This window comes from Paroedura picta, chromosome 10 (assembly GCF_049243985.1).
Source record: "Paroedura picta isolate Pp20150507F chromosome 10, Ppicta_v3.0, whole genome shotgun sequence".
Lineage (NCBI taxonomy): Eukaryota > Metazoa > Chordata > Lepidosauria > Squamata > Gekkonidae > Paroedura > Paroedura picta.
The window spans coordinates 26,097,545-26,124,710 of record NC_135378.1 but is presented as its reverse complement, the minus strand read 5'-3'; the positions used below and the strand labels follow the sequence as shown (position 1 = coordinate 26,124,710).

The following is a 27,166-nucleotide window of genomic DNA, read 5'->3' as shown; positions in this document are numbered from 1 at the left end:
GGTGGGGAGAAGGCTGTACCATTTGGTAGCTGGTATGGCCATGTAAGGAAATGAGCTAGCATGGGGATAACTACCGTATTCTTCCCAGTTCAAGCTATTTATAAGCTTGTACTTGATTGGGAGATGCATTTGAAAAGGCATGTTTTTAATACCAATGAAAAGACACTTTTGGGCAGCTTGTGAAAAATACATCTTTAATGGGTAAAATGCATATTAAAGCGGGGGGGGGGGGAGAGAAGAGTTTCAAATAAGGATTGTTCCACACTGCACTGGATGTTCAACATAGATAATGTCTCAGTTCCAACGCCTTGATTAAATCTTTGTTGGCCTTAAAGGTGCTACTGGACTCTGATTTTATTGTGATACTTCAGACCAACAAGGTTACTCATTTGAATATATTTAACTTAAGTTAGTTTATGGAACCATGATACCACTTCCATTCAATTCTAGTTGGCTTTGGCAAAATCTTTTGCAGCTACTCCATTCCAGTACATGAAATACATTCAGGGAGTTCTATCATTAAGCTGTAATTTCACAATAATGCATGAACTAAGTCCCTGGATTTTGTATGCCTCAAATACCGATATTCACCTGCCACATAATTTTATCCAATTCTAAGAATGTGACCGGCCTTAAGGCTATATTGGAGTGCTCCCAGCTTTTAAAGAAAGGCTATTCAAACACTGTTAACCAGTAGCCTTCAGTGCTAAATCCAAAGATTCTAGCAGCATAAATAGGTTCATATTTTACAAATTGATCAAAAAAAACCCTTAACATGTTTCTTTTCCTCCATCAAATGCTCCTTTTTCCTGTTTGCAGGCATGTTAAAAAATGTTTCCACAATATCAGCCAGGGTTATTGATGATAATTTTCCTGGCTTCCCATCTAGCTGTCAGATGGACTCAAGAGGCTATGAGCCTCTTGATTTATTCTTGAGACACGATATGGACTTGGGACAGGAGCTGAGGTGACTATACCTCTGCTCCAAGTGCATACTGTATGTATTGGAGCCTCAGGCTCCAAGGGGTTCTCAAATTTAGGCAAAATTAAAATTGTGTCTCATGTCTAGGACTTCAAAAACTGAGGCAATCCGGGCTTCTCTTGATGCCTGAGGGGGCCTGCATTTCATTCCTGATGATAAGGGATAAAACTCACAGTTGGATCATAAATTCTGTAGTTGCCCAGATGAAATTTCCAATTTTCTTGGGGCAAATTGACAGCTGAGGATTTGTGTATGTGTGAAACTCAGACTTTTGTCAATTAGATTTGCACCTTTGGCACATTGGAAACATTAATCAGAGAAGAATTTAATGTCAGTGTGGGGGGAGGGGGGGAGTATTATTTGTCCAAACACACAACAACAACGAGCACAGCTTTTAAACCTCAATAAATGAGAAATTCTGTAAAAGTGCACACATTCTTCACAGCTTAATGTCCTTTTCAAGCCAAAGCTAGTTAAGCTGTTATGCCGCGTTGCAAAAGGACACCACTTCTTAAATTATAATTTAAAAATAAGTTAAATCTATTGAAATTCTATACCTTTTTCTTCAGCATGCATCTGATTGGTAGCTCAGTCGCATCTTGAGATACCCTGACATCACTGAATTTGCACCAGTTGGGTTCATTTCTATGTTCAAAGAGTTACTCCAGGGCTGAATAACATTCAAGGCCAAGAAAGAGGACCCTGGATTAATTGAACAGCATTCTGTGCCGTTGTGCCCTATGACACAGTAGAATGGCCATTATCCCAAATCTGGCAAGGGGAATTCTATGAGTGACGACGTAGAAGCAGGATCTTTGACTAAACCACTCTGGGATTCCCTGCCTGTGTAAACAATGAACTAAGAATTCAAGAGAACCATTCTGAAAGAACCATTATGGATGCCCTGATAGCATGAAGCTCTTTTGTGAAAACCTGGGGGTATGTAACTGGAGTGAGCAGGGAGTGCTTCTATTTAATCGTCGCATCCTTGTTGATGTACATGCAGCAAGACGGGTGGCTTTATATCTGGTTGAGAAAATTCTTGTGCCTAGCTTTAATGGGGAGACTGCCGGATTGGAAGTTTTTGGACCAATGCCATTTTCTCCTTTTTCTTTTGTGAAAAAAGATAATACTCGTAAGCAATATGAATGTCGAGAAAAGGCAGCACCCAAAGAATATCAGCGGCGTTTTCAGTGTTAGCAACGAACAGAAAGCACAAGACTCTTTCTCCACTGGTGGACCGCAGGTGTTCTCCGAAGGATCCGGGGGGAAGCCGCTGTTGCCGATCACGTGGTTGTAGAACTGGACAGCAGATTTGGCTTTGGAGTCAGATGTGAAGAATCCAAAGCGGGGTTTGGCTTTTTCATCAGTCAGCTTAAATGCAAAATAGCCTCTAATCTTGACTTTGTCCACGTGGTGAGCTGAAAGTAACCATAAAGGAATGAACGTTAGCTGCCATTCGGTGCCACTGGACTCTACATTTATTCTGCTGCTTCAGACCAACACGGCTACCCTACCCGCTTGAATGTAAACTGGAATTTCTATTTTAATGCCGTGCCCAAAAGGCCAGAATAAGTCAAGCAAAACCCATGCTCAGTTGTCCAGTCAGTCATGAAGCCCACTGGGGAACTGTTGGACAGTCGCTTTCTGTCAGCCTAAGTTGTGCATTCGATAGTGGTTAGATCAGACGAGAACTGGGTTCCAATCCTCCACATTCTGCCCTGGGAGTGTCCTTGCTGGGTGGCTGTGGGCCAGTCATTCTCAGCCTCACGTACTTAACAGAGTTGTGAGTATAAACTGAAGGTGGGGAGAGCAATAGAATTAATAATTATCATTTGATTTATAGGCCACCCCCCCACAAGTGGGCTTTGGGAGGTTTACAGCAATAGACAAAAACATTCCTAAATGGATTAAAACATCCTAAAAATGATGAACTATTAAAAACTACCTTCCTAAAAATTAAAAAATATCACCCCCCACCCCAGCTATCTTCAGTCTGGTCTGCAGGAATTGGCTGTAGGCCCAACCTCAAATAAGAGGGGAACCCCTGAGAGGAAGGGAGGGGGGCCCATGCAATATTAGGCCACCATGGCCTCAACCATAGGCCTGCCATCTTACGGGCCCTGCAGAACTCTGATAGCTCCATGCTGCCTGTGCTAGTCTGATCTCCAGAGGGGGGGGGGGTGAGATGCAATGTGATAAGAAACAAACTGTGAGTCCAAAGGCACCTTGTAAGACCAACACATTTTTATTCAAGGTGTGAGATGCATGTTGGTGCACACTTCTTCAGACAATGGAACAAAAATCACAAGAGTACAGATATAAGGAGTAAATTAGGAAACAGCGTCACAACAACGTTCAAAGTTTCTTTTAATTACTTCTTTCCACAACTGGGAAAGCATCTGCCCTTAACTACTAACCTTAACATTTTTATATCCCCCATCTTTTTGTAAACAACTGAACCCAACAGGCAGATTTTGTTATTCCGGCAAGGAATTAGCCACTCTTCATCATCATGCTGCATATTTGTTGTGATGCTGTTTACTAATAGCTCACACCTTGAATCAAACTTTGTTGGTCTTAAAGGCACCTTTGGACTCACATTTTGTTCTGCTGCTTCAAGCCAACACAGCTACCCACCTTAAACTAATGTGATAGAAAGTCCTTGAAAGATTATTGGTTAACCTCATTGATTTCATAGAAATAGTATGTCTTGGTTGTATATGTTTAAAGTAGGTACTTCAAATGTAGATGAGAATCAACATGCTAATGGTAAATATTTAACCACCACCAGATGTGGACTTGCTTGCAATACATCTTCACCAAGCTTCCAGGACACCCCTCAGCAGTATTTTGAAGTCACTGCATGTAGAAAGATGCAGTTCTGTTGAATATTGCACTGCCGAGGTCAAATGGATTATCGGATGATGTTGCTCACAGGGTTCAAGAAGAAGAGTTGGATTTTGTACCCTGCTTTTCTCAACCCATAAATAGCCTCAAAGCAGCTTGCGACCACCTTCCTTTTCTCTCCCCTGAGGGTAGGTGGGGCTAAAGAGCTCAGATAGAAGTGCTCTGTGATAACAGCTCTAACAGGACTGTGACTAACTCAGGGTCACGCAACTGGCTGCATATGGAGATTCAGGGAATCAAACCCAGCTCTCCAGGTTTGAGACCACTGCTCTTAACCGCTACATCAAGTTGGCCAAACTTTTGGTGCCCGAGGCCAGCCCCCTACCTCCCCCCTACCCCTGCAGGTCCAGATGCAGACATGGCCCACTTTTCTAGCTGAGTGAGAATAACAATATGGAATTTCCTTTTCTCCCTCCCCTATCTCAACCTTCCCACCACAGCCCTGCAATGAGGGTCCGCAAAGGTGCAGCCAGGCCAATCCCCCTCTTTTACCTTTCAAGGCTTCTTGTATGTATTTTTCAATGTAGTATTTTCGGAGTTCGTCGTTACTTAAAGAATGGTCATCTATCCCACTGGCTGTCACGTACACGTCGATGTTTCCATAACGTTTTTTGATCCAGTTTAGAATTTTGCGCAACCCCTCTGGCACTACTGCTGAGCGGGACAGTGAATTCAGGTAGGTCAAGTCTTGCAGAAATGCCACATCCCGGTCAAATTCGTACCGACTTCCGTTTTTCACCTCGTGGATCACAAACCTTGTAGTGAAGTGGTTCAGTGCATAAAAATCAGCAGCACCTTTTACAAGTTTCCTCTCCTCTCTCGTGAAACGCGGCAAAGCAGAGCGAGAGAGGCCTTTGCTGTTTTTAGATGCAAGATATTCTCTCATGGCAGCTGGGTAGTCACCTGTCTTGAAAATCGGATCTGAAAACCACGCAATTTCAAACTGAAGGAATCTTTCAGCCGCTCCCCAGTGCGTGTCAACAAAAGGGTTGGCGGGCTCTGCCCAATCAGAATGCAGAGACAGAGACACCTGACCTCTCTGGAAGGATCTATATTCTTTATCGTAGACATGCCAAGCCAAGGCGTGAGCTATCAGTAAATTGTGGGCCGCTTGATAAGTATCATTGCTGCTGTTGTTATAAATATCGCTGAGTCGATTGGGCTCATTTATTGTGATCCAGAATTTGACCAAGTCCCCAAGCTTCTGAAAGCACACCTCTGCATAGTCCCTAAAAGCCTGAACAGTCGCCTGGTTTAACCATCCTCCATTCTGAAGTAGAGGCCCAGGAAGGCCCAAAGAGCGGTGGGTTGGGTAATATAAGGTGACCATGGGGCTAATTTGGACTTTGATCATCTCACTAATCATACATCGATAATATCGAAGGACTTGCCGGTTTATGGACGATGACTCGCCACTGGGGAGAAGCAGCGACCAGTTGAGTGCAAATCTATAATGGGTGATTTTCGTTTTTAACAACAACGCCAATTGTTTTTTAATACTGACAAAATCAGTACACTGAGGCGGACGGGTTTTTAGTCGGACTCCTTTCACCTGGTGGAAAAGCCCATCTCCAGTGACGTTCCAGAGGTACAAGTTGGGGTCATGGAACTGCGGAGAGGAGGCACCAGATTCAGCCTGTAAATATAAATGAGACAATAAGTGAAGTTTTTCAAAAGGGAGAGGTTAATGCAGGCATGGGAGAGAATGGAGCTCAAACATTACCTTAATGGAGACAAGAGACTGAGAGGCATTTCCCCCCCCCCCCAGAATGCATTGCCCTGATATTCTTGTGCCTGCATACAGTTTTGCTCTTTTCTGTGGTCTCTAACAAATATGGTCTGCTTGGTTAATGACTAGATTGTTTTCTTTACATAGCTTTTAATTTATTCTTTCTGATAAATCCACCTGTTTCTCAATTAAATTACCCTGTGCTGAACAAAACAAGGTTTTCTGCTGAAGCTAATAAATAAAATACAGTACATCTCCCATGTATCTCCTGCTACAGATTGATATGACCACCTTAGTGTAATATGTACAAGCTTAGGTGTGTTACTCGTCCCCTTCCCCCAGTGACTAGCGAAGGCCAAGTTGAATTAATTTCTCTTATTATAAGCGCTTGCGGATATCTCCTGGTGCATTTACCTTATCATTCTTCTGAATATGGGAAGGTTTTAAAGAAGGCAGTGGTTTAGATTCAAAGGGCCTTTTGCCTGAGCAGAAGGGGGAAGTCACTGATTTCTGCCCATTCCCTACCTGCAGTTTCAACCTGCCATGTTACGTGCTGTTCTGGGGAGGGGGGGATCATTCAATTTATGGAAGTAGGTTATTTTGGTGAGATATTGTGCTGCAACAGAAAAAAAGCTGTGCAGAACCATCACCCCCATGTACATAAATCAGTGTGCACAGCAGAGCCAGCTGTATATTTTGTTTGTTTTATTTTGTTTTTGTTTTCTAGCTTTAAAACTGGTTGTATATTTTAACTTTTAAAATTATTATTCATTTTTTTTCCTTTTTGTGCAAGAGAAAAGAATGGCATAATGTCAAATACATAGTGAAAGAAATGAGTTAGTACATGTTTGGGCAGATAGTACATCTCTGTTAGTACATCTCTGTTCAGAGATCTGAGCTTATTTGGCAAGATAGTCCAAATATAAACTCCCTTGTTCTTGAAAGCCTTCTTCTGTCTTCCCTTTAACAATCAATGTTAGCTTTGCCATTTTGGCTAAGTCTGCCATTTTATCTAACCAGTCATCAGTCATGGGTAAGTCCTACGATTTCTATTTTTCCCCCCAAGATAGTATGAATTTTTGCCCAGTATTTATACACCTTTTCACATCTCCACCACATATATAAAAAGGAACCTACTTTTTCTTTACATTTCCAACACTAATTATCACATCCTTTAGTCATTTTAGCAATCACTTTAGGAATAACATACCACCTATAAAACATTTTATACCAATTTTCTCTCAATATTTGGCTATTTGTGAGTCTAGGAATTTTAGACCATACATATTCCCATTGCTCTAAGGTAACATTAGTCTCAATATTTTGCATCCATTTGATCATACAAGGTTTTACACATTTCGTTTCAGTTTCAAATCTCAATAACAATTTATATATCTGCCCCGGAGATGTGGTTTATCTTGGATCAACAAGTTCTCAAATTCTTAAGGGGAAGCTATGTATTTTGTGTGTTTTTTGATGGCCCTACATTCATCGGGTTGTTGGAGAGAGGATGGGCCCAGCCAGGGACATGTCCAGCTTCCTGAGGGTGTGTGTGTGTGTCCATCCTGGAGAGGTCAACTGCAAGTTTAATGCCTCCTCTCTAATAGCTCACACAGGGCCTGTCCTGTTCCTTCTATGGCCATAATCCACACTTGACAACACTTGCTCTGGGGGTGCCTTTGGCAAACTATGCTCTTGGATCCCCCTCAAGTCAGGGCAAATAGGGAGGACATCCTGGGGAGGACCACTGGAAGTGTGGAACACCTGTAGCTCTCACAGGGCCTGGTCTATATTCTCCTGAACCTATGCCTGACAGCTCCCCAAAAAGCAATTTCCTGGGGGAGCATTGTTTGGGTGTCTGTAACTAAACTCCCCCCCAGTCCAATCCACATGTAGCTTGGGGGGCATTCCAGGTAGATCTAGCATGAGTGATGCCTCTATCTTATACAGGGCCCATTCTATGCACTCCAGAACCTGTCCCTGGTATCTTCCCGAAAAGCAGTTTCCAGGGGGAACCTTGTTTAGGTGACCACTTCACCAAACTTGGTGGGCAGGTAGACAAGAGTTATCTGGAGATATCCTGTGATTTTGAAGGTTCTAGGGCCCCAGGGGGCACCTGCACATCCCAAGCTGCCTGAACTGATTTCCCCCCCCCCCAGAGAGGCTGGGTTTGAGAACCAGGTTTGGGCTCATCTGTTCTGCACACAGGTTTTGATGAACATGAGTTCCCTGTGATTTTTTTGGTTTTGCTGCAGCTAAAATTATATATATATATATATATATATATATATATATATATATATATATATATATATATATATATATATGTGTGTGTGTGTGTGTGTGTGTGTGTGTGTGTGTGTGTGTGTGTGTGTGTGTGTGTGTGTGTATGTGTATGTGTATGTGTATGTGTATGTGTATGTGTATGTGTATGTGTATATATATATATATATGTATATATATATATATATATATATATATATATATATATATTCCAGATGTAACTCATGCTAAGCAAAGGACCCAGCTTGGCCCCAGGTTGACGCAAGCCTTATTTGTACATGATGCTGACAAACCTCTGAATGCAGCCTGAAGAGGCTTACCTTAATAACAGACTCTGTCATACCCCAAAAGAAATCACAGGGGAATTGGCTGTACAAAGCTGGGGTTGATCCCTCCATAGGAAAGCCATTTTCCTGTATGATTTGCTTGTAATACAAGGCCGATGACTTGGGAATGCGCTCTTTTTCCTTACTGTTGAAATCAATGTAAAACAGGCCTCGTCTGGTGCTGTAAGCATGTTGCCATTCAAATCCATCCAAGAGAGACCAAGCTGTGTACCCAAATACGTCAATGTTATCGTACTTAATTGCTGCAGAAGGGAAATAAAAGATGTCCATATTAGAAAAAAAAACAGAATATGTTTTTCTGTTTTCAGATCAGGGGACCTTCTCCTATGTCCTAATGACTGCTTTGAGAAGACCTTGCTGAGAAGGTCTGGACACCTGGGGAAGTGAATGGCCACAAGGAACAAGAGACTCTCAGTTAGCAAAATGGAGTCTGTTCCCTAAGAAGGCCAAACTTTCTCTCTATTAAGATACAGGGAAGGGATACACATTATCATTGTTCAAGAAGCAACAGAGGCACACCGGCTACTTAACATCTGCATGTACAAATCTGGAATTATGGTTGGGCCAAGTTTCCCAAATACATGCACATAGATTTTAAAAGATACATGTACGCACACACCTTTATTCCACTTTGGAATCTGGGCCCCTTTGGCACATGTTGGATAATGCACTTTCCATGTGCTTTTGCAGCTGGATCTTCCTGTGTGGAACGCGATAATCTACTTCTAAAATGCATTATCTAGTTTTAGAGGATGATGAGATCTATCTTGCAATGATAGGATCATACAGATTGGTCAACATTAGACTTTTCCATATTAATGTTGTGATGTGGTCTCTGTGTTATCTTAAATTCTACATTATGAAATTCACAGGTTGCATCTCAGCTCTCCAAACTTTTTGTCATGTGCGATTTGTAGATTTGCCTTAGTTCCTACCCATGGGGTTCCTGGTTAATCTGTGCAATGGCCTTGAAGATATACAAACAAACATACAGGTTGCCGTAGGTACAGCTGTTAACTTTTTCCTGTACGCATGAAACAATGTACTCCTCTTACTGTCTGGCTTGGATACTCAGTCAGTCAGTAACTTTTTATTGGCATAAAATATGTGTAAGACATATAAAAATAGGGTTTAAAATTTCAACAAAATAATAAAATAGACCATGGGGTTACATAACCAAACAGATCTTAAAATAATTAAATAAACTATAAAAGATAAAACACAAGTTAGGCAGCATATTAGCTTGGATACTACATACAGTATTTGAGATAAGTGTTTTACAAACCTTGTAAGACTTGATTAATAAAACCCTTCATTATGTAGATGACTGTGGTGTCTTCCGTCTTGACATTACTTTTGGTGAACCACCCGTTTTCTGCAATAAAGATTCTAGGATTGCGATATTCCAGTTTAATCCAGTTCAGGACTTCCCTTAGATTGAGTGAGAAATTTTGTCCCATTTTAGGGAGCATGTTCCGTGGGATGAAATTATTAGGGCCAAAGGAGAAAGCAAAGAAATCAGCCGTTCCTTTTATCTGTTTTTTCTCTGTCTCGGTAAAGTTGGGCAAGACGTGAACGAGTTCACTTCTTAGTTCTGCCGGGTAATCTCCGTCCCCATGAATTGGCTTGGCAAACCACCCTAATACTGTCTGCATGGACTGCTGACACTTGGTAATATCTGAAGCGTCCTTGGAGCGGTTAGGTTCAATCCAGTGGGATCCCAGTGTGATTGACAAGAATCCTTTCTGATGAGGCCGGAAATGCTCGTCGTAGAGATGCCAGATTCTTGCATGAGCCTAAAGAGGAAGCTACAGTTAGTTGCCATCAAGGTGCAATTGATTCATGATGATGACCCTTCATGGGTTTTCAATGGTGGTTGGCCACTGCCTTCCTCTGTATAGGAACCCTGGTCTTCTTGGTGTTCTCCCAGTCAAAGGCTAGTCATATCCAACTGCTTAAATCTCCAAGCTTGAATTAGTCTTGGCTGTTCAGACTGCTAAAGAAGAGAAGAGCTGGGATTTTTATACCCCACTTTTCACTAGCCAGAGGAGTCCCAAAGTGGCTTACAAATATGTTTCCCTTCTTCTCCCCTGTGAGGGTTATTAGGAAGGCAACAGGTGGGATGGCACCCTCTCTACCGCTGGCACCCTAAACAATCATCTAGGGCTGTCTAGTGGATGGGCCTCCCTTGCTTCCTTTCTACCATGTGGCAAACATCTGTGTAACTCAGCCCTGAATGTGCCCATAGTTTGATTAGCTTGCTGTTTTCTACCTGGGTGCCCTTTGTTTCACATCTTCACATCCATTATTTGAGTAAGCTATCGCTGAGGTCAACCTTTGTGATCTCTGGATGAACAGTGCTGGGCAAAAGCAGAGCAATATTGGGAATGGGATGAAGTGTATCATCTTTGTTTATAAGGCTTGGGGCAAAGCCTTTAAAAACATATTTGACTTACGCAGGGTAATCTGACCTCTCCTCCCTTAGATAAAGGTGCCTGTCAGATTATCTGGAGTTTACCTTACCTCTCAGTTGGACATTTTTTGTCTTGTGGAGAAGAAAACGTCTCTTTACAGGCAGAGAAAATGCTGACAGACCTTGGGAAATGCTTTGATTGCCAATTACTCAGCAAACCAAGTCTGTTCAAAATATTCCTCTTTTAACCTTTTTTTTGGGGGGGGTATGCAAAAATTATTACATACAATCTGTAATCTTGAAATCTTATATAAACACAAGGTACAAATCTTTTTTGATTTGTTTTTAAATCCAAAACACAGCTTTTCCGCACTCAGTTTACTCTGGATTTTCTTGGCAGTCAATTGACAAGCACTAGAATCACTCTGGGCTCAGTTCTTCTACACATCTGCCATTTTAGGCTGACAGCAGGGCATTCACACCCATCTGATGTCAGCCTAAAATGGCTGCCAGGTGAAGCCTGAGCTGAGTAAAGGTTCAGTGGGCACCAACCAGGTCATTTTAGTGGGAGAATGTTATTCATGCCCCTGTTCGTGTCCATCCCTGATTTCAGCAGTATATGAACATATCTATCTTTAGAGTCACATTTATTAGACTTCCCCCCACAATATGCCATTACACAGACTTCGTTTAAACAACTGTACTAGTTTAACTCTTCCATCTTCCAAGGCAGCATGTAGTTAATTGTAGTGCCAGAAAAGAGAGTCTAATACCGGTAGTAATGCTGAGGAATGACAACTTGGATCAATTTTGTGTCAGATGTTTGATTGGTTTCCAGTGCTACAATCTACGACTCAGCATTTGTTCAAGGTCTAGACATTAATGCTAACCTTTCAGATGGAGGGAAGGCTGCTTAAGAGAAGAATTGATGAGTCATATCATATCTCAGCCCAGCCATTAAATTTATGGTGTATACAAGTTGTGTCTTAAGTCCCAGTCAAATGTCAGTTGTGGATTCTCTTTAATGCCCATGTGCATAATGCCCAATTTGGGTCAGGATCATGGCACGCAATGAGAAGGGATTTCAGGCTTCAGCCTCTCTGCCCCCCTGTACTAACCTGAGGGAAGCCCATGTTTCCTGTGTTTCACATTGGCTTCTACAAAGGGCCAAATAGCGCCTGTGCATGCACACACACAATCATAGAATCATAGAGTTGGAAGGGACCTCATGGATCATCTAGTCCAACCCCCTGCACTATGCAGGACACTCACAACCCTACTGCTCATGCACTGTAGCCTGACACCCCTTTGCCTTCACAGAATCAACCCCTCCGTCAGATGGCTATCTAGCCTCTGTTTAACAATTTCCAAAGATGGAGAACCCACCACCTCCCGAGGAAGCCTGTTCCACTGTGAAACTGCTCTGTCAGGAACTTCTTTTGGATGTTTAGACAGAATTTCTTTTGAATTAATTTCATCCTATTGGTTCTGGTCCATCCCTCCAGGGCAAGAGAGGACAACTCTGCTCCATTCTCCACATGGCACCCTTTTAAATACTTGAAGATGGTTATCAGATCCCTTCTCAGTCGTCTCCTCTCCAGGATAAACAGGCCAAGCTCCCCCAACCTTTCTTCATCCGTCTTGGTCTCCAAACCCCTCACCATCTTTGTTGCCCTCCTCTGAACACGCTCACACACACACACACACACACACACACACACACAAACACAAACTGTTTCAGATAAGGAAAATGGTGTGAAGAAGCAATGCTGAAATGCATACTGCAGTCCCAATCCAATTTGTGCAGCACAAGCACAAGGAATGAGCAAAATCTGCTACCACCCTGGCAGTGGCACAGGGTGGGACTCTAAACAAAACCTGTGTATTCCATAATGAGACAATTGGCATAGAACAGGAGTGGCCAAACTGTGGCTCTCCAGATGTCCATAGACTACAATTACCATGATCTCCTGCCTGATTCTGTGTGGCTGGCAGGGGATGATGACCATTATAGTTCATAGACACCTGGAGAGCCACAGTTTGGCCACCCCTGGCATAGAAGAATGACAGCAGTTAGCTGTCTCTCAATCTAATCTTCAGGTTGTTGTGAAAATAAAATGGGATAATTTATATGTTCTGCCCTATATTCTTTGCAGGATGAGGACTATGATACATGGTGGGACGGGATGGGGGACACACCACCAAAACTAGGATCAGAAGAGGGAAATATTCCCTTCCCAACAGACATCTTGTTACTGCCTGTCTCTTTTGGTTCTTATTTTTGACTACCAGCTTTGACTTGAGGTCCTGTTGATAGCCCATTGCAACAGATTAACTGCAAAATAAACAAGTGTAAAACAGTCATTGCAACATGTGCATGGTTTTTAACAACTCTTGATGACAATTCCTCTCCAGCCCCTTTGCTGTGGACTACCTAATCTGTTCTACACCTTGAAGATCAAAGCTAAATGTTCAGGCTAAGTAGATTAGCGTGGGTATGATCAATACTGGACATTATGCTCTGGGTAAACATAGGACTAAATTCTGCACATTTCCCTGTTCTTACTGCAGGAATAGCAGTTAATGTGTAGCCTTTTGGAATGCATAGATGAACCAAGAATGTACCACTGAGCTGATATTAATTTCTACAAGATTAAAAACCTTGTTTAGTGCTTCAGTTTTGGACACCATTCTTGATGCTGGCTGATGGTGTCAATGTGGAAACAGATTTTAAAAAATGCATGTCAGACCTTGGAAATCTGCATAACATTAGACTTTGTTGCATCTATTTGGACACAATTTAGCCATGTTTGTATAATTTCCCCCTCCCCAACAATAGTTCACAAGGCAGCAGGAAAAATATTAGTAGAAGGGAATGTCATTTTGTACTCCGTAGGCAAGATAACCACAGTGTACAAACGGCTCACATGATTCCTTTTTCAAACAGCATCCTGCCTGCCCTTCTCTTTAAAAAAGCAGCTTCTGAATTTGGAGGGCGTTCTAAGAAATCAAATTTTGCCTCTGTGGTATATGCCCAGAGTTTAAATATGCAAAGAGAAGCAACGCACAAAGCTGCTTAAAAGAATAAAAGAGTCTTATGAGTAGGAAAAATAAACTTTGTATAGAAAGAGGAAAGAGAGAGAGACTTAACTGTCTAACTGTTCTGTTGTGCATTCATTTAGTCTGTCAGGAGGCAAACAGGGAGGAAGTGTGCGTAAAGGATCAGGAAGTCTTGAAATAAGCCAAGCAGGACACTGGAAGAGAATATCTGAAAAACACACTACAGACCTTGCATATTCCAACACTCAGGGTTGTTCTTCTGCTTGCATCCTTGGGTTCTCAGGAGCTATAGAAAGACTTTAAAAATGAACCTGGGATACAGTTCTTAAAGTTGACAGAGCTAGGGCATGTCTTTATCAATGGTAGAAAATCATAGCTAAAAATTCATGCCAGTAGACTCTCTGTATGCTCTAGAATCCCTCAAATGCAGCAGAGTTTTCATTTTGGCCCATTCTGATTGCTTGTCCTCAACACTACTGGAAAGGAAATATCTCCACATTCCCTACCCCTGTGCTCCTCTCAATTGAACACAGTGGAAACAGCGGGACATGTTATTAGAGACTTCCTGTGTTTAGCTCTTACATACAGTCAATAAGTACTGCCGTAGGTTCCATATATCTCACCCTGTTCTATCAGTGAGATCTGATATCAATTCTATACTTGTTTCCTTCCTGCAGACCGATCTAATGAGACAACTTCTAAAAATGCCAAATTCTGTCCTGAAGCTTTGTCAATAAGAAAGGAGATATTCCAAACTGTTAAATAACTTTTATATATAATGTATCACACCTATAAAGCTATACATTTTAACCTTTGTATATTAATTTTACATTGTAAACCATGCTGTTCAGTTCCTGTAGGCTGATCTTTTGATTGTCATGAATGTTAATTACAGTTGTTGCTGACACTCCGCATTTTCCATCCACTTGAACTGGAAAAGCGCTGCTTTTTTGTACCTTTTTACAACCTGAGGGAATTTTAAAGCAATCGCCTCCCTTTACTCTCCCTACAAGGAGACTGTAGGCTATTACCAATGTTGTGCTATCAGTTGTCGTATACAGATTGTATCAATATGCAGACTGTATATTTTCTAGCTTAAAGCAGGTAATGTTCACTTTCAAGCTGTTGTTTGATAATTTTTGGTGCAAGATTTCAATTTCTCAGAAGTTTTCAGAACATATTCTGGTCCTGTTTGCTACTGATGGTCACACTAAAAGGGTGGGGGGTGCAAGAGAAATCGCTATCAAAAATAGATAAGGAACAGCAATTTTCAGGCGCGCAGAAAAAAAACAGAGAAGGGAGAGAAAGCAAGAAAAAAGAACTGCACGGATACCTAATGGCAGATGCTTATAGGGATGCAGGAAATTTTAGAGTGCGGTATAAGTAGGGTTGCCAACATCCAGGTGGGACATGACAATCTCCTTCTGTTCCAGTTGATCTCCAGACCACAGAGATGCATTCCCCTGGAGAAAATACCAGCTTTGCAGGGTAGACTCTATGGTGCTGTACCCTGCTGAGGTCCCCCCCTTTCCAAACCCTGACCTTCCCAGTTTCTACCTCCCAAATCTCTAGCTATTTCCCCACCCAGATCTGGCAACCCTAGGTATAAGAAGTACTTACAGTTTCAAACACTATACATGTACAGGTACACAGTATTACAACGGAAAGTGCAAGCAATGTTGGGAGGGAAGGGAAGTTTTGTAAGGTCACTAGAGATTTCAAGAAATCCCTTGTCTTGGCTGGAATCAGAACAGTTTGCACTAGTGGCAGGTTTACTTGCCACTGCCCTTGGAAACAAATTTCTACAGACCAATGCTTGAGAGGAAGGATAAGTAATGGAACACATCAGTTGGCCAGAATGTCTTCTGGATTGTGTGTGAGAACAGAGTCTTGGAATAGTGAAGAATATATAATTTATCCCTATAGTTTGTCCTATTGTGACAGGAGGAAGAAACCCATAGGTACATGACTCTCCTTAGATTGTATTTATCCCAACCGAGATTTCAGAAGAAGAAGAGTTGTTTCTTATATGGTGCTTTTCTCTACCCAAAGGAGTCTCAAAGCAGTTTACAGTCAACTTCCCTTTCCTCTCCCCACAACAGACACCCTGTGAGGTGGGTGAGGCTGAAAGAGCCCTGATATTACTGCTTGGTCAGAACAGCTTTATCAGGGCTGTGACGAGCCCAAGGTCACCCAGTTGCTGCATGTGGGGGAGAGCGGAATCAAACCCGGATTTGCCAAATTAGAAGATGCCACTCTTAATCACTTCACCAAACCAGGGATTATTTTGTGAAGGGGTCTGTGCTGGGGCAATTTCTTCAAGGCGTGTAGAATTGGGATCCTGCTCTGAGAATATGAATGATAAACTACAACAGTGGGTCCATTTTGGTCATGCTCCAATGTATCTTGATGACAGTTCTAAAATACAACCTCTTTTTGGGACAAACTTTTGGGATTTTTCTTCCACTCAGATACTAACCAGGGCTAACTCTGCTTAGCTTCCAAGATCTGACAACGTCAAGCTAGCTAAGGCTAACCAGGTCAGTGTGCAAAACTTTTATTGGTAAGCTCTTCTTAAACACTTCTATCTACCATGTAAACAAAAATTACTGAAATACATTTATTCCATATGTTGATTTTAAAATATTTTAAATATCTACACTTTTGGTAGCATAGTTGGAGTGCATGCAAGTAACAGTGAATTAGTATTGATTACCAAAAGTTACATAGGCAAAGGATTATCTTGATCTGCCTTGCCTATTGTGTGTGGTGAAACTAAAGGATTAAGTGATGAGTTACACAAAGTCTATCTTTTACCCTCATTCAGTCAAGATCATATCCAAGACAATCCCTTTCAGGAGGTTTCAAAGGTCTTATACTGACTGGAGGTCCTGGATTAGACTTCTAGTAACCACAACGGTTACTAGATAACTAAGATCTTGTCTATATTGTACCATAGTGAATAAGAACTTCTGGGGTGGGGTGAGGTGGAATCAAGGTACATTTTTACAATCGTATGTTTTTATTTTACATGTTTGTAAAGGCCCTCAGTTTATGCCCCAACAATTCATGACCTGTTTACTTAGATACAAAGTCATGCAGAATTTCAAATTTTCATGTTTATAGGTTTATAACATTGAGATTTTGGAAGTATTGTTCTCCCAATTCATCCAAATGCTAGTTAGAATAAGGAATGTTGGAACACCCACCAATTTGGTTTACCTTCTTCTGTTCACTGGTCACAAATAGGGACCTGATTGTCCACTGATCAGTTCACTATTCACAAATAGTTTGGGCCTGTTCATCAAGTTACTCTGCAAATATTCAGGTCCATTCCGCATGACTTCAATGTTGCAAAAGGCTTGCAAATTGTAAACGCTACTAATTTGCAGTTCTGCATGATGTCGCACACAATCTGCCACACTCCTGAAACAGTCCCGCAAAAAGCGATTCGTTGTAGTGCTTAAAGGGAAATCCAGGAAAGTGAATTCACCCTCCAAAAAGCGCTACACTCTTGCAAACAATCTGCAACAGTAGCGAAAAAGACCTGTGCGTTCCCATTGTTGCGGTTCCAGCAAAGTCCCTCCCCCTGGCTCTCTCCTCCGAACTTCCGGCGAAGCGATCGCCATTTTTTTTTCTCGGAGCGAGCAGAAAGCAATGAACCGGTGAGCCTTCATTTACCCAGCGAGGCTTCTCCGGCTACAGTCCCTCCACAGAAGTGCTTTAAAGCTCCCCTAAGTCACCAAGCACAACACAGCCCCGTTTGCAAGTTTCCTTTATTTTCGGCCGAAAATCGCAGCCATGCGGGGGGGGGGTTCTTTTCACTCGAAGGAGCATGGTAACGATGACTCGCCAGCTCACACGCCAGCTAGATGGGTCTCTACGTTAGGAGGAATCAAGGCATATTCGTTGCAATGTGTGTTTTTCTTTTTTTTTAAAACCCTGTTCTTAGAGGGAAAGGGGCTTTTCGGGAGCATGATAACCGCCATCCAATGACTGTTCGTTTGATTGATGGCCAGGGGCAGGACAAAGCACAGAAAAAATTGCTTCCTTTCTAGTGACTCCTGCAAGACTGGAAACCTGTGGGAAACGATTGAAATGCTACTGGATTCCATTACAAAGGCAGGTACGCGTAAAGCCGAGATTGCACTTTTAATAATAGCGTTTCGGCTTTCAGGAACCAATTGGCAACATTGGTCCTTGTGCGAAATGGGCCTCAGAATCCAGTCCTAGTTTTTCCCTTACAGTGTGTCCTACCCATCCATGATCCCAAGTATAATCAATCTCACCCACTAACCTAGAGTTGACAGCTCTGAGTTGGAAAATACCTTTGGGGGTGGAGCTTGGAGTGGGTGGGGTTTTGGGTGGGGGAGGGACCTCAGTGGAGTCCAGCCACCAAAGCAGCCATTTTCTCCAGGGAAACCAGTCTCTGTCACCTGGAAATTACCTACAATTCCAGGGGATCCCCAAGTCCTGTATGGGAACTGACATCCCCATACTGAACAGATCCAAAGACCTCATAAGACACAGAAATGAAACTCCATCACCACAGCTCTAGTGGGTATTTCTTGTGAAACATTTGGTCCAATATTATTTATCTACTGATACAATTGCTAGTATGATGTTGCTGAATTTTATGTCTAACAGGAGAAGAGACACAAATCATGCAGAGCACTACTGTTTACAGATTTCAGATCCACGCTATTTCTAATTAAATTAAGTAAATAATGGAAGGATTACTCCTTTTCTGTGTGTAATTCAATATAGCGAGGGACAGCCAGGTACTTGAATCTATCATTAAAAAAAATATTATACATATGAAAACAGGACTGGGCTGACGTCTTTCTGAAGTTCCTTAATATTGACTTAAAGGCTGTTTCTCTTCAAGCCATTTAAAAGAGCCTGGTAACCTTGTTAGTTCAATGTGGTGACTATTTGTTTGCGGTGGGACTTTATCATGCTGGGATGTGTTATTTAATTATTCTTTATTTATGGGTGCTCCATTTAGCGACAATTTGTCAGATTTCGGATTCGTCAATAAAACTTTGTTTACGCTAGTCAAATAATTTCAACATATGAAGGGTATTATTGGAAGAGACAAATGACGCTTGGAAGGAAGTGCAAACCTTTTTCAGGAACAGACAGCAATCATAAATGTCTGCGAAGATAAATAGAGAGGAGGGGAGGAGACTGTTGCAAGGTCCTCAGTGGGGGAAAAGTGGAGTATAAAGATCTTTGTTGACAAATAATAGCACTCAAGTGAGTAGCCGTGTTGGTCTGAAGCAGCACAACAAAACAAAATCAGAGTCCAGTGGCACCTTTAAGACCAACAAAGATTTATTCAATCTTTGTTGGTCTTAAAGGTACTACTGGACTCTGATTTTGTTAAATAATGGTGCTGTTCAGCCAAAGTTAGACATTAAATCCTATTGATTTTACTGGAAAAGGATAGTGCAAACCTTACTAAGAAGTAAGACTCAACAACTTATTCCACTGGTGAATAAAGAAGGATGGTGTTCCTTTTGATGACCAAAGAAGATTCTGTTGGCAATCAGAGGACCTGCATGGAGAAAAGCCATTTGGGATGGAGGAGTTGACCAAAAGTGAGTGAAAAAGTTGGCAGGTTCCAATCTACTGAATTCAGTTTGATTTAGAAGAGTTGGTTTCTAGACCCTGATTTTCATTATTTGAAGGAGTCTCAAAGCAGCTTATAATCACCTTCTCTTCCTGTCTCCACAACAGACACCCTGTGAGAAAGGTGGGGCTGAGAGAGCTCAGAGAGAGAACTGTGACTGGCCCAAGTTCACCCAGCTGGCTGCATGTAGAGGAGTGGGGAATCAAACCCAGTTCTCCGTATTAGAAGGCACTGCTCTTATTCAGTACACCGTCCTGGCTTTCAACCCTGGGAAAGTTTGAAGCAGATGCTTAGCTCACCTTTTGAAAGCAGGAGGACTTGAAAAGCACGCGCACTTGGGCTGAATCATGCCCTAAGACTGCACTTTAGTTTTATATTTAGTGGCCCAGTTATCATACCAGCAGACCAGAAAGAACCAAGGAAGACATCTGTGTTTGTGAAATCTTTGAGGTAGTGATAATTAGGGTTATTTATGACTGTTACTTGCCATGCTGCAACTTTTGCTGAGATGATAAAAGCAAAGCAGGCTATACTTTACCTTGATCAGGTTATGTCCCACAGTGTAGACAGCTGTTCTTTCCCTCCGCTCTCCTGGTGCATGGATACCCGTGCCATACCCATGCCAAGCAACCAGGTAAGGATTGTGGATTGTAATCCAGTATTTCACCCGATCCCCGAAGGCTTGGAAGCAAAACTTTGCAAAGTCAGAGAAAATGCCGATGAGGGATTCATTTTTCCAGCCTCCGTATTCTTCTTGCAGTGCCAAAGGTAAATCCCAGTGGTAAAGAGTGACCACCGGCTCAATCTGCCTGCGGACCAGAGCGTCGAGGAGCCTGTTGTAGTAATGGAGCCCCTTTTCATTGACAGCTGTTACCATCCCAGTGGGGAAGAGCCTTGGCCATGAAATGGAAAAGTGGTAAGAAGAAATGCCCAAAAAATCCAGGGCCGACAAATCTTTTTCCAGGAAAGAGTAGCTGTCACTGGAGTCATCGATCCTGGAACCAGTTTGGAGACGTGACTGGATGAAGCGCTCCCATATCGAGGGTCCTTTCCCATCCTTCTGCTGGCTCCCCTCTACCTGGAAAGCCCCAGTTCCTACACCCCAGAGGAACTTTGGAGGGAACGTGTCATGCAGAAACAGCTGAGTTGCATTCACAGGACTTAAAACGGGGTCTTTTTTCCACACGGATCTTCCGTCTGTGTCAAGTCCAAGGACCGTCTGCACAAAAAACAGTGCCCATAAAGCTGCCGTTCCTTGCTGGTGCCGCATGAACATGGTGTGTCCCCGTGGAGCATATGTTAAAAGTCAAATTTATCTTGCTGAGACTGACGGAAAGCCATTTGGCTCCCCAGGCTCCTTCCACACAGCCTGTCTTCATTCGCTACTCACTGCTGAAGTGTCTTATCAAAGCTTGAGGAGAGGGGGGGGGGAAGCTCACAATTGTAAAACTCCTGTCAATTATTAGCTCGGACTGCAGGACTTAGGATGCGTCACGAAAACCAACGCAATCCCTGGGAGAAGGCTTTCTGCTAGCTGCCAGGATACCTACAAGACGCCTTTTCTCATGACACAAGAAGACGTTCTAATCGGAATGCTTCTCCCTTCAGTCTTCTGGTGCCCTGCATGTCTGAAAGAGCTGTAAATGTAGTTGTCAAGCCGAGGATGCTTGTTGTTGATTCCCTTTTCAAGGGAATAGAGAAAAATGGCCTTTTTGACACTGTAGCCCCAATGACAAATGGGTTGTTGTCAGTCACTGGGCAGAGGTTGTGTGTGTGTGTGTTTGGGGGGGGGCAAAGGTGGAGAGTGGTGACCCCTTATTGAAAAATCACTATTGCTTGGCTGAACGGGGATTTGAACCCGAACTGAAACACTCAATGCTCAATATCTTTAATGGCATTAAAAAGCAGGAACATGTACAGACTGAAGCCTTAGGTAAGAAACATATGAGAAACTAAAAGGAATAATAAATGTAATGCAAGAACAACAGTACAAAGCTCTTCATACGTTTGTCTTTTAGATCTACAGAACATAACGATTGTTAAAAACTCAGCGACCTGCTCGGAAATTTCAGGCGATTTATCTGCTAGTAGAAAGCCTTGTCATCTGTAACATTAAAATGTAAAGGTAAAGGTATCCCCTGTGCAAGCACCGGGTCATGTCTGACCCTTGGGGTGATGCCCTCCAGCGTTTTCATGGCAGACTCAGTACGGGGTGGTTTGCCATTCCCTTCCCCAGTCATTACCATTTGTAACATTAGCAGAAGGCAAAAGAGGTAAAAGAAAACAATGATGTAGCTGGTCATAATTAACACATCGTAAAATTATATGATTGAATCAAGTTCGTTGTGACAGTAACTACAAGGCCAAGGATGCATGGAGATGTCCCAGATCGGATACTACATCACATAGAATCTTTTGTGATAATTGCAGCATGAACAAGAGGAACTTACTTCAGGAGATGTGATATTTCTTGGGCACCATCTTTAGAAAAACACATGGAAGTCAACATAGCCAAGTGTTTAGTTTGACCAAGCAGGAATGAGATGCAAAGGTGTGTAGGTTGGAACTCCGGCTCAGTGGTAAACTCTCTGTTAATATGAACATATGAAGCTGCCCTATACTGAATCAGACCATTAGTCCATTAGAGAGCCAGCTTGGTGTAGTGGTTAGGACTTCTAATCTGGAAAGGCAGGTTTGTTTCTGCGCTCCCCCACATGCATCCAGCTGGGTGACCTTGGGCTCGCCACAGCACTGATAAAGCCTTTCTGACTGAGCAGTAATATCAGGGCTCTCTCAGCTTCACCTCCCTCACAGGGTGTCTGTTGTGAGGATAGGAAAGGGAAGGCGACTGTAAGCCACTTTGAGATGCCTTTGGGTAGAGAAAAGTGGCATATACGAACCAGCTCTTCCTCTTCTTCCATCCTAGTCGACACTGTCCGCTACTCAAACTGGCAATGGATCTCCAGGATTTCCAGTAAATTCTCTACCACTAGGTCCTTCAAGTAGAGATGCTGGGTGAGGACTAAACCAGGGACCTGTGTGACAGGCAGAAGTTCTAGCCCTGCCCCTCCCTGAATTGACATCTAATTTAGCAGAGCCACACAATATATAAAGTGGTTACCCATGGGCCCCAGCTGTCCGCAGACTAATCCACTCCAACAATGAACTTCCAAAAGGGAATATAGAATTGTCTCTATTTCATTTTGTTGCTTAAAACAGAAGTCCATAGTCTTGTGTGCATTTTGCAAAAGGATGGTGGAAAGTGCCACTACAAAATGGGCACCAGTCACAAAACACTGAAATGTTCCAGAAAATGTGGAGGGATTCCAAGCCAAGTGGGATGACGATGGCAGCAGCTGCACCCTAAAAGGTAATCCTTGCAGACAAAGGTCATAGAATCATAGAATAATGGAGAACCCACCACCTCCTGAGGAAGCCTGTTCCACCGAGAAACCGCTCTGTCAGGAACTTCTTCCAGATGTTTAGAAGGAATTTCTTTTGAATTAATTTCATCCCATTTGTTCTGGTCTGTCCCTTTGGGGCAGAGAACAATTCTGCTCATATGGCACCCTTTAAAATACCTGAATATGGTTATCAGATCCCCTCTCAGTCGTCTCCTCTCTGGGCTAAACAGACCAAGCTCCCCTAACCTTTCTTCATACGTCTTGGTCTCCAAACCCCTCACCATCTTTGTTGTGATGGTTCCTCAGCTCTTGTAAGCACTCTTGCACCAAGGAATGGCTGTTTGCTTTTTTTTTGGGGGGGGGGATCCTATTTGATTTTGATTCTCAAAGGAAGGGAAAGGTTTGCTTCCTATAAAGCCACAAGAGAGATTTCCTGAGTCAGAGACATAAGAAAATCTATCTATGGCTAAACTGAGGGTACATATCCTGTAATCAATATACTAGGGCTCCCTTGAGGTGAAGATTTGCAGCTATGTCAAATGAAAAGACAAAATCTTATCAATGTAACTTTATTTCCTAGTTTTGTTTTATATTTCTTATATGTCTACATAGAAAGAATTCAATCTCTGCAATTCAATCTTGATATTTGTGGATCTAGGTTGATAAATGATGTAATATGTCCTTCTTCCTTTCCTTTGTTGCAATCCTATCACCGATATTCATCATCCAGAAGATTAGATCTGGGACAGAACTGAAAGAAGCCACAGTACCAGAACAGAAACAACTGGATCTAAACCACCTTTAACAACTGGATTTTTGTAATCCTGATTAGGATTGATCAGATCATGTGTAAAAAACAAAACAACTAGCAGATGTAAGATATCCATAACACACATATAAAACGTGTATAGCATTTTTTATAATGATCTGCCTCAATTTTTTTTAAGCCCAGTTAAAAATCCATAGCATAAAAAGGTATAATCCGTATAATTTAAACACATAATTTACACAATGGATGTATTTTTAGGCTATAAAGTACTTGGGGGGAAAACTTGTGTTTTTGTTATTTACTCTGTACAGTATCATTGATGGTGCTATATAAGATATGATTACTGTAATATGCTTTATGCAGGACTGTCTTTTCAAAACAGGTCAGATACCTTAGTTGGTCCCAAATGTGGAAGCCAGACTACTTTTAGGTGCTGGATACAGGAACTGTGTCACTCAAGACGTGAAAGATCTGCACTGGCTACACATTTTTTCATGTACAATTTTAATGTTATTTTTATTATAGCATTCAGTAAGCCACATCAGTCAAACCTCAGGAAGGTTCTGTTGAGGTAGTATAAGTGTTCCCTAAATAAATAAGGCCAAATAATTTAGAAAACAATAAATAACACCTAAAGTGTCATAAATTCCAGATGGCTAAAATCCCATTACCCCTTTCCTCTGTATTTTTAGGATTCGCTGGGCACCAACATAAATGAATAGAAGGCAACCACTTAGCGATGCCAGGTGGACCCAAGGAGTCCCTGGAATTACAGCTCAACCCCAGACTAGAGATCAGCTTCCCTGGAGAAAACGGATGCTTCAAAGCACTGAGGTCCCTGTCCTTCCCAGGCCCAGGCCCCAAATCTCCAGGAGTTTCTAAACCTGGGTCTGGAAACCATACCTCCTATCCTCCACTAGTGGTAGGCTTGCTGAACCTCCGGGTGGTGGCTGGCAACCTCCCACTATTACAACTGGTTTCCTGGTGACAGGGATCAGTTTACTTGGACAAAATAGCCACTTTGGAAGGTGAACTCTATGGCATGATACCCCACTGAACTCCATCCCTGCCCAAAACCCCACCACTAAATCTCCAGGTATTTCACACTGCAAAGGTGGCAACCCTGGCTGGTGGCCAACATGGTCTTGACCACGAGACTGCTTTTCTCTCTCCCGTTTGAGTTGCCAGTCCCCCCACCCGGGCACTAGAGGGGGATGGGGGATAGGGCTGCCATCTCCAGGATGGGGTTGGACACCTGGGGAAGGACAAAGACCTCAGTGCGGGATGCAACACCAGAGCCCACCCTCCAAAACCGGGGTGGCCAAACTGTGGCTCTCCAGGTGCCCACGGGCTAATTACCACGAGCCCCTGCCAGCACCACGGGCGTGCGACATGGGAACCTGGAGAGCCACAGTTTGGCCACCCCGGCTCCAAAGCAGCCCCTTTCCCCAGGGCGACTGATCTATGCAGCCTGGAGATGAGATGCAATTCCGGGGGATCCCCCGGTCCCACCTGGAGGCTGGCATCCCTACCCCAGTGGAGACCCATCCTCTCTGAAGGAGGAGGCTCTCTAGTCCCCGAAGGGACTGATCCTCCCCCCGCGGCGTTAAAAGCCTCCCCGCGTCCTTTAGCCGGGACCCTCCCTCTCCGTCCCCCCCCCAGCCCTCTTTTGCCGCCATCCCCACCCCCTCTGTGACGCCATGACGCCGCGCGCGCCTGCGCCGCCGCCTCCGCGCTGGTTTATGGGCGCGAAGTGAGCCGCGAGGGCGGTGGGGGAGGGACGGGGGGCGCGTGATGGAACCCTGCGTGGTTCGCCCGCCGCCGCCAACGGCATAAACCGACGCTCCGGGAACCGCTCCGGCCCTGGCGAGCATGGTGAGCGCGCGTGCGCGGCGAGCAGGGGGAGGCGCCCCGCGGTCTCCTTCGGAGGGAGGCCGGAGTGGGAAGGAAGCTCAGCGCCCCGATTCTGAACCCCCCCAACCTTGTAGGGATGCCAGTCCCCAGGCGGGACCGGGAGGTGCTCTGGAGTTACAGCTCCCCTGGAGAGAATGGGTGCTTGGGCGGGGGGACTCCGTAGCATTCTCAACACTCAGGTCTCTCTTCCAGCACCGCATCCTGCCCCCCTCCCCCCAAAAAAGTCTCCAGGTATTTCCCAACCCAGAGCTGGCAACCCTGCTCCCAATTATTCCTGGGAAGAAAGTGGCTGCTTTGGAAGGAAGGGGGTGGGGGCGGGACTCCACAGCATTATATTGCAGGGGTAGTCAACCTGTGGTCCTCCAGATGTCCATGGACTACAATTCCCATGAGCCCCTGCCAGCATTTGCTGGCAGGGGCTCATGGGAATTGTAGTCCATGGACATCTGGAGGACCACAGGTTGACTACCCCTGTTTTATTGCACTGAGGTCCCTCCCTGTCCACTGCCGGCTCCACCCCCAAAGTCTCCAGGTATTCCCACCCAGAGCTGGCAACCCTAGGCATGAAACTGGACGGGGTGTTGTTGTTGATGCTGCTGCGTGCAGCCTGGCTGCTTGTGAGTCGGTGGGAAAGAGGGGTGCTTGGAGGTATTTCTACCCCTGCCCCTCACATTTAGGCCCCAGTTTGAATCCAGAGGAAAACAGCGTTAATTGCATTGTTTTGCTGTCCCCCCCCCATACTCTTCTTCCTTTCCCCCCTCCCATTCTTTTGCTGGACTTTGTCATTCCAAATTATTCTTTTTCCATTTGAATTTTTTAAAAATAGTTTTGATACAGATAAAAAAGGCAAAAGGGAAATGATTCTTCTTGTTGATTGACCTCGACTCCAGCATTAACAGGGAAAAAGCCGTTCAAGTGGATGATAGTTTTCAAACCTTAAAACTGGAAGCGTCCTGAACATCATTCTAGAAACTATGTTTTGATGGTGGCAGGAGGCAGGACTTTTTGACAAAGTTGACTGGTTAGTTTCTGGGTGGTTGCCATGGCATAGCCTGTGTTCATTTGACAGGAGCAGCAGTCAATTGAGGCTTTCTGTTGAGTACAGTCATACACTTTAAACCACGTGTTTTACCTTTTATGTACGTGCTTAAAGCATCTTTGATGTGCACCCAAAAGCACAGTGTTAAATGGGCTCAAAGTTCAAACTATTTAGTTATTTGATTTTATACTGCCCTTCTCAGCTGTCTTGGGGCAGTCAAAAACATAAACTTCCAACTTCCATTATATCTCTGTTTGATTGCCCAACTTGTCTCTGTGATGGGTAAATCTGCATGCCAGATATGATGTATGTCATGTGTATTTGGATGCTGATGTTACCTAGGCTGCTGATAGATGCAGCCATCATGGATGGTGATTTCTACAATGGTGTCAGCTCAGGCTTCAACAGAGCAATCGCCTGAATTGCTTACAGGTTAGCTGTGCCTCTTCCTGCTGATTTTACACAGATCATGTGCTAACTATTTCCTGGGGCATGGTCACATGGAGAAGATATTTGAACTCTGACATGAGAGCAGTTTCCTTCTCTAGACATTGCATGCATGTTACATGGGTAAAAATGAAGTTGGGGAGAATCTTGAAAGCCCCCTGGGGTTGCCGCAGGGGATAGAAGTAGAGTATAAAAAGTAAAATACCATAATGAGTGACACATTTGATTTTCACA

General features: G+C 43.4%; 2 protein-coding genes across 3 annotated transcripts in view; one reads left to right on the top strand and one right to left on the bottom strand.

Moving 5' to 3' along the window:
* Window positions 1–184: 184 nt before the first annotated feature.
* Window positions 185–20,756, bottom strand: KLB (klotho beta). Its single transcript, XM_077301713.1, has 5 exons — window positions 19,898–20,756; window positions 9,537–10,047; window positions 8,225–8,493; window positions 4,385–5,528; window positions 185–2,403 (listed from the first exon to the last, which is right to left on the bottom strand). Exons 1-5 carry the CDS (start codon window positions 20,633–20,635, stop codon window positions 2,003–2,005), a joined length of 3,063 nt encoding a protein of 1,020 aa, XP_077157828.1. The 5' UTR covers window positions 20,636–20,756; the 3' UTR covers window positions 185–2,002.
* Window positions 20,757–25,221: 4,465 nt separating this feature from the next.
* The window catches only part of RFC1 (replication factor C subunit 1), a 40,520-nt gene continuing 38,575 nt past the window's right edge, over window positions 25,222–27,166 (top strand). For both annotated transcript variants that reach the window (XM_077301712.1, XM_077301711.1), the window contains exon 1: window positions 25,222–25,407. In XM_077301712.1, coding sequence (XP_077157827.1) covers window positions 25,405–25,407 — 3 coding nt within the window. In that variant the 5' untranslated portion in view covers window positions 25,222–25,404. The remainder of the gene's footprint in view (window positions 25,408–27,166) is intronic.

Bases quoted from the DNA above. Each gene is read 5' to 3' on its own strand.
- KLB (XM_077301713.1), bottom strand. From the start codon at position 20,635: ATGTTCATGCGGCACCAGCAAGGAACGGCAGCTTTATGGGCACTGTTT. The intron at 10,048-19,897 runs GTAAAGTATAGC...CTTCCTCTTTAG, and splicing joins TGGGACATAACCTGATCAAG to GCTCATGCAAGAATCTGGCA. The intron at 5,529-8,224 runs GTAAGCCTCTTC...TTATATTTACAG, and splicing joins TGACAGAGTCTGTTATTAAG to GCTGAATCTGGTGCCTCCTC.